The 7,384-nt window shown below is 36.7% G+C and overlaps 1 protein-coding gene across 1 annotated transcript; it reads left to right on the top strand.

The window, feature by feature from the left end:
* Positions 1–584: 584 nt before the first annotated feature.
* LOC102615179 (exonuclease 1) lies at positions 585–6,761 on the top strand. Its single transcript, XM_052433407.1, has 15 exons — positions 585–1,099; positions 1,870–1,989; positions 2,586–2,709; positions 2,825–2,962; positions 3,088–3,297; positions 3,449–3,626; positions 3,724–3,794; positions 4,240–4,363; positions 4,529–4,719; positions 4,805–4,859; positions 4,943–5,295; positions 5,406–5,457; positions 5,785–6,001; positions 6,093–6,267; positions 6,378–6,761. Exons 1-14 carry the CDS (start codon positions 939–941, stop codon positions 6,172–6,174), a joined length of 2,076 nt encoding a protein of 691 aa, XP_052289367.1. The 5' UTR covers positions 585–938; the 3' UTR covers positions 6,175–6,267; positions 6,378–6,761.
* The last annotated feature ends 623 nt before the right edge of the window (positions 6,762–7,384 follow it).

The raw sequence follows: 7,384 nt of genomic DNA, 5'->3' as shown, positions 1-7,384 counted from the left end.
AATCTGGGTCCAAATTCTTGTGGGACTATTTTTTAGATATTTCATGGAACTTTTTTGGGGTATTTGCTTACTAATTAAGAATCAAACTTCTTTTTATTGAGAACTTTGTGTCGTAATTTATGTTATTAAATTTACTTATCATGAAGTTTGGCATTCATTATGCCTAAAATATGATTTGATGGTTAGTTGTTATTAAAAAAAAATTGATTTTTTTTCTCCTACTTGACAACTTCGTATTAGATGGCTCAATTGACTAATCATGATAAAGATTATGCGATTCTATTATTCCCATATTCAGAAAAATGGTAATGTTGTCACAAATACTTTACTCAATAGTGATTTAAATTTTTCTTATTTGACTTAGCGATCCGATTTTGACATAACGAGATTTTCCTCATTAAACAATTAAAAATTCTCTGCCTATGATTCTCGGAAAATGTCTAGATATTAATTTTCTTAATCATGTAATAATTTATTGTTGCATGCAATATTTTTAGGACTTTAATTGGCTTAGCCATTACTAAATGACTTTAATTGGACTTCATTTAGTTTTTTGTTTTTTTTTTGATAAAGAATTGGACTCTGATCAAGAAGTCACCTTTGATGTTTATTGGAGAAAGGCTCTTCAAACATAACCCGAACCCGGAACTGACAGCCAGCCCGTCTGGCAGGTCCAGGTTCGCCATCGTCCCCAAAAATGAAAATTTCCCGCCAAGTAGCTCGTTAACCTAAATCCTCCTGAATCTTCGCTCTTACAAGTTACAGTCTCTTTACATTTTCACTCAAAGACAACATTTTGCAGTTCTTGAGTTGAAGCTGGAGAAACACCCAGCTCGTTTTATAAACTCTCTTTACAAATTGAATTGAATTGAAGAATCAAACAGAAGAAAAACTAGAAGCGGAAGAGAAAAATAATAATAATAATAATAACAACAAAAATGGGGATTCAAGGATTATTGCCACTGTTGAAATCGATAATGATACCAATTCACATCAAAGAGCTAGAGGGCTGTTGTGTGGCTGTTGATACTTATTCTTGGCTTCACAAAGGTGCATTGTCTTGTAGCCGAGAGCTTTGCAAGGGCTTACCCACCTCCAGGTCTCTCTTTCTCTCTTTAACTATCAGTTTTCTTTTTCTCTCTCTGCCTTTTGGGTTGTTTTATTATCAAATCTCGAGATTTGATTGATATTGGGTAATGGGTAAATTTTCACGCATTTGATTAGGCTTAATGCCGCAATCCTTCTAAAAGAAATCACCTTTTGTCTATACTGGGGTAATGTAGTGGAAAAGTTTCAAGTTCTATCGGAATCAAAAGGAGATAAAATCTAGTGATTTTGATGTGATGTGGATTTAGGATCATTTGTGGAGGCGTATGCCAAACTATGATATTGGTTTACTTGTATTGATGATTTCGTGTGTTCTATCATGTTATTTTGTCAATTTCCAAGCCCTGGAAATGTCCCCTTTCTTTGATTTGACCGGTAGACTTGAACTTTGTTCCTACATAGTGGTTTGTAATCTGCTGTTGAACTTTCATTCTTTTTTTTTTCTTAACTGATGGGCAAAGAATTTGTGGAATGATTATGTGTGACAGTGTGAGTGGTTATGGAAGCAAACGAAATGGGTTTTCTTCAACTTGTAACTCATTATAAGACTTTTTGAGCACAGTTCTTATTGAAAAAGGCAACCTTTTTTATTAGAAGCGATGTTCTTGTTGTGTTCATTTAGAAGTATATTTTTGTTGGGGCTAGCAAGTACAATAATGAACAGGAAATTTTGGAAGGCCAGAGGAAATATTTTTCTCAAGTAATGTTGTGATTCTGGATGTGTTTTATGATCTAATGTGCTTCTCCTCTTTCTTATCATAGGCACATTGACTATTGCATGCATAGAGTAAATTTGTTGCGGCATTATGGTGTTAAACCTATTCTTATCTTTGATGGAGGTCTTCTGCCAATGAAGATTGAACAAGAGAACAAGCGTGCTAGGTATGCAATTAATGCCTCTTGAATATAATGATAGCTTAGTTATTATTGCTTAAGAATTTTATTTAACAGTAAAAAAGTGCCAAAAACTTAAAAGGTTCTAGTCCTTAGTACTTGGGGCTGGCAGAATATATCTTTAGTCATGACTCAGCGCTCCAATTGACCATTAAGTGTTACAAAAAGCTGGAGACATTAAATTTCAGATAAGTGCAAATTTACCTGTTCTGTCTGCTGTACAGATGAGTCAGGCATAATGTCACCGCCTCTACCACTAGCTGTGTTTCTTTCATATCTGTAATTAGCTCTTCAATTACCTCATTCTTATTGTTTCGTCTAGTGTGAATCTCCCTTCAATATGGTACCTTATTGGCCTACCTTGTTTGCCTAAAATCAGTGGTCTGCCTCTGCCCTTAGGAAATTTACAAAGTGGAGTTGCCATGCTGTTTGTCACTCTTTGTCTGACTTCTGTATTTATGGCTTTCTATAGTTAGAGGCTGGTGGTTTAATTGCTTCCAACATTTTAACTACCTAAGGTTTTGGTCTGACCTTGTCGAGGCCAAATGTGGCCTAAAGAATTGTTGTCTTCCCTACACATGCAGGTCAAGGAAGGAAAATCTTGCACGAGCCATTGAGTGTGAGTCAGAAGGAAATTCTTCTGCTTCTTATGAGTTCTACCAAAAAGCTGTTGATATTTCACCCTCAATTGCACATGAACTTATCCAGGTATGGAAGGAGAATTTAGAGGCATCATGTTAACCTTACCCTTCAGAGAATCTCTTTTATAAATATATCATCTTAGATGATATTTTCCCTCTGTTGACATGGATGCTTTTGGAAGGTTTTAAAGCAGCAGAATGTAAGCTACATTGTTGCTCCTTACGAGGCTGATGCCCAGATGACCTTCTTGGCAGTCAGCAAACAAGTTGAGGCAGTTATTACTGAGGACTCTGATCTGATACCATTTGGCTGCTCTAGAGTGAGTTTTCTTGAAATTGATTGCTTCAAACTTCTCATGTTCTATAGTAACTCTTAATTTTGTGTGCTTGTTATTCTGATTGTTGCATTCTGGTGGGCTGCATTGACAATCCTTCTCTGATCCAGATCATCTTTAAAATGGACAAGTTTGGGCAAGGTGTTGAGTTTCAGTGTTCCATGCTACAGAAGAACAAGGACCTGAGTTTTGGAGGATTCACCAAGCAGATGCTTCTTGAGATGTGCATCTTGAGTGGTTGTGACTATTTGCAGTCACTGCCAGGAATGGGTCTGAAAAGAGCTCATGCACTTATTAGCAAGTTCAAAAGTTATGACAAGGTAAATATCTTTGCGATTGCTCTAGTTACTTGAATACTTTCTAGATCAAAAAGTCTTCTTGACACTGAGTAAGCCTCAGATAAACTGCTTAAATATTTTCTATAACTTCATTTCCTCTTGTTTATACCAAATACTCATTGGGTCTTTTCAGGTAATTAAGCACTTGAAGTACAGCACAGTTTCAGTTCCTCCTTTTTATGAAGAGTCATTCGGGAAAGCAGTTCTGACCTTCCAGCATCAACGAGTTTATGATCCAAAGACAGAAGATATTGTACATTTGTCTTGCATATCTGACAACATTGGCAATGATTTGGATTTTCTAGGCCCATATCCTTTATTTAGAATTCATCTTATTCATTGAATTACATGTTTTCTGTAGCTCTTTTACTTAAAATACTTAAGATCATGCCTTAACCTGGTGTACATTGCTTCCGCAACATATAGCTAAAGGGATAGCAATAGGCGATCTGGACCCATTTACTCAACTGCCTTTCCAGGTATACTGTGTGCTATTATTTGCTTATACCTTCATGTTTTGTGCATGCACTTGGTTGAAGTATGTCTTCCGTTTTTATACCATTTTAGGTTAACTGGCTAAAATAATGTATGTATAAATTCAGAAAAATGCTTAAAAGAAGTTTCATTATTAGTCACATTATATTGTTGTGGAATGCAAATTGCAGAAGTTAATTTGCTGTGGAAAACAAAATTAAAACACATTTTCAGGATAGTCTCTGCTCTGATACTCATATTCATTTTATATGATATTGTCTATGAAAAACAAAAAAGTAAGAATAAAAAAGGTTGTATGTTGCTTAAAGTCTATCTTTGACCTCATTGATACCCCTCCCCCCCAACCCCTTCCCTTTATTTTTTGAGATGAATCGTAAAGTTTCTGCTTTACCGACAGGACTTTGCTTTCTGTCTTCTCTAAAATGGCAGGAAGTCTCTGATAATTCTCATCTGGTGGTTGGCCAAAATTCCCACCTCAAAAATTTTAAACCTGAAAGTGAAAGAAAAAAGCTGGATTTGCCGGTGCAGAAGAATCTCCTAACCAAGTATTTCTGTATCCAATGAAGTCCTTTGGTAGATCTTACAATATTTCTGTATAATAGAATGAGTCTGAATATTTATGTTACACAATGTCATACTATAGCATCTGACTTCCTTTCAAATAAAGTTTTATTGTGGTTGGTGAACTTGTGTGAATAGTATTCCTCAACACCTTAAGGCTTTGCATCTCTCGAAGCAAAGAGAAAATTCACCACCCCTCGAATATCGCCGAACCATTTCAGTCCAGAGGAGACCTCTTCCCTCAGTCCTGGTGAGCATCACACTGCAGAAGCTAGTTGTGATATAAGCTGCCAATCATCATCCCGCATGGAACTCGAAACTGTGGGAAATTTCCCTCATAACAGCTCTGTGAGTGACATGAAGAGAATTGTGAAAAATTTCAGTTGAATATAGCTGCTTTGAACTCTGCTTATGCTTTCTTCCTTTTCTGCAGGAAAAAAATTGTTTTGCATCTGAAGTTCCTGAATTTTCTGCATCTCCAAGTCGTGGTAAGAATATAGTCTACTCACATATAAGTCCACAACTTCACTAGTCCGGAGTGACTGACTTGTTGTGTTAATGAATTTGAAAGAGATGGAGAATGAGAGAAATGCAGAACATACTTCCCTGCCACAGTTTTGCCGTTCAATTCGTAAACCTTGTCCAGCATTGCGAAAGGAGCATGAGAATAAGAACTGTACAGATTCAGTTGTGGGAAAGGGAAGAACAGAGAACAGAAAGGTCATTGTAAGGAGTTCTTATTTTCTGCATAAGCAAGTTAACAAGGATGATCAGGAGAATAAACAAGAAAAACTTGTAGTTGAGAATGATGCTGCCATTGATATGTCTGAGAACACTGGTCTTCAGAGTGCTCATTTTGACTACAGCTATCTCAAGGGCACCGCCATAAAACGGAAAACCTCTTTGATTGACAGTGTTCACACAGTAGGTGCTTCATTTGTTTGTCTCCATGTTCCTTCAATATGTTCTTTTGGCGGTGTAGGGTTGAGAAGTTCTGGAACTTTTCTCATTTTAACTTTCTCTAACTCCTTCAGGACAAAATGGGATCCAAGCTCATGCGTACAAATGCATCTCTTCATAACAATGGTATGTACTTATTCCTAGAACTCTTAGTGTACTTTGGTTTGGCAAGTAATATATTTATTAATCAACTGATATGCATCCTTATTCATCAAATTCAGCTCCGTATTGTGCTAGGATTTTGCAACCTTATGATTACCCCTGGACACTTGTTTATGAAAATTCAGCTTCTTCATGCATACACGATTATTTACAGAATGTTATGGCTAAGTTGACAAGATAGACAAGACTTTGCTTGATTGCATCCATATTGTTTATGCTGTCACTGTTTGATCATCGATGTTAACAGAGAATAGTTTTCGTTAATTTTTAATTTGATTTTTAAACCTCCAGGTTATAGTGATCCTAACCTTGACAAAACTATAGCGACAGAAACTGATGAAGCAAAGTTTGGTGCCAACATTTCGCACTTGGGCAGTTATTCTGAAATAGCTGAGAAATCAATGGAAAGATTTGTTTCGGTGATATCAAAATATAGGTGCACATCTGGTTCCCGTGCTAGTGGTCTTCGTGCTCCTCTGAAAGATGTTCGAAACACTTGTACTGTTAGGTAAAGTAATTCATTCCCGACAACGTCATTCTTTTTTGTTATATAACTAGGTATAAATCTTTCCTCAATGTGTCGGTCTCATCCTCTGAAGGTCACCCGTTGCGGTGGATTTTAGCCAGTTCGAATATGTACCAAAAAGCCGAAAGTCTGACTTAGCATCACGGAGACTCTGAGTTTGGTGTTTGGATACTATTTAAGCGGAGCATCCCGTGATCCTTTGAATTTGGAAGCATAATCTCTAGGGTCCATTTTTCTCCTCGGCGAATGTAAGTTGGCACTGGTTCACTTGGTTTCTTTCTTCCTTCTCCTTGAAACTCATTTGTCTCATTGGTATCTTTGTGGTATCATTAACTTCTCTTTTTGCTTTTTCATTCAGGTCTGGTATAGCGACTCTAAGACTTAATTTGGAAAAACTGGAGTGGAGGCATTATTTTGGTTTGGTTTCATTCCCATCATCACAATTGATGCGTTTCCTCAATTTTACATCAACTATGACCTTAAGTTGAGATTTCAGCGTTTCGTGTTTTCCCTTTTCATTTGTACGAAAATGCTGCCGATTTCTCTGTAATTGTTATTCATAAAGAGTTGTGTAATGGGTTCTGAATATTTCTGGCCTATCAGGAAAAGATTTCTCTTTGATCACTGTTGAAAGGATTTTGGATCTCATTCTCCAACACAAAACTGGCAGCAGAATTATGTGTCGAGTGTCGAAATAAAACGCTTTAAGTGGCGATTACTACAATTCAATTTCAATCCATCATGCGCTATCCCTAAAAGTAAAAAAAAGTTTCCTTGTCACCAAGCTGGCATATGATACGGAATGTGTGTGGATCATCCATCATTAACCGTCTTACGGTTCTTTCAATTAATTAGTTAGGTCCGAATATAATCAATGCTCGAAGCTTCGTCATTTATATAAAAAGCACAGCACCATACGATAGGACACCGGTTGGAACTACTAGGTCCCAAAGCCTGTTTAATAATCTGTAATCGGCAGTGTTATCGTCAGCATGAGCTGAAAAAGTCTTCGTACCGAGATTTCTCTTATCATATTTAGACAATTTGAATTGTGATTTAGTTACAGTAGTAATGGAGACAGGAGGTGCCATAATCAAGATGTTAAGTTGAACGGGAAAGAAATATAATAATACTAGCGAGAGAGAGAAAGAGAGAGAGACATCTCTATTCGCCAATTACATTAGGAAGCGCAAATTATCGGGATTACTCTATTATGTCACTTTCTCTTATCTTAATTTATTTTGACCTTATTTTTCAGCACAGAAAAATTGAATCTTTCTTCGCTTGGACGACAGGAACCCAGATCTTCCTGCAAATGATTATTCTTGTGGAATTTAAAACACCGTCATCAGTTTAGAATTCTTC

Source organism: Citrus sinensis, chromosome 2 (assembly GCF_022201045.2).
Source record: "Citrus sinensis cultivar Valencia sweet orange chromosome 2, DVS_A1.0, whole genome shotgun sequence".
Taxonomy (NCBI): Eukaryota; Viridiplantae; Streptophyta; class Magnoliopsida; order Sapindales; family Rutaceae; genus Citrus; species Citrus sinensis.
The sequence above is the reverse complement of the archived record's forward strand: the minus strand, read 5'-3'. Positions and strand labels throughout refer to the sequence as shown.

Excerpts from the sequence above, each read along its gene's own strand:
- LOC102615179 (XM_052433407.1), top strand. The coding sequence starts at position 939 with ATGGGGATTCAAGGATTATTGCCACTGTTGAAATCGATAATGATACCA. Across the intron at positions 1,990-2,585 it reads CAAGAGAACAAGCGTGCTAG|GTCAAGGAAGGAAAATCTTG; the intron begins GTATGCAATTAA and ends CTACACATGCAG. Across the intron at positions 4,860-4,942 it reads TTCTGCATCTCCAAGTCGTG|AGATGGAGAATGAGAGAAAT; the intron begins GTAAGAATATAG and ends TGAATTTGAAAG.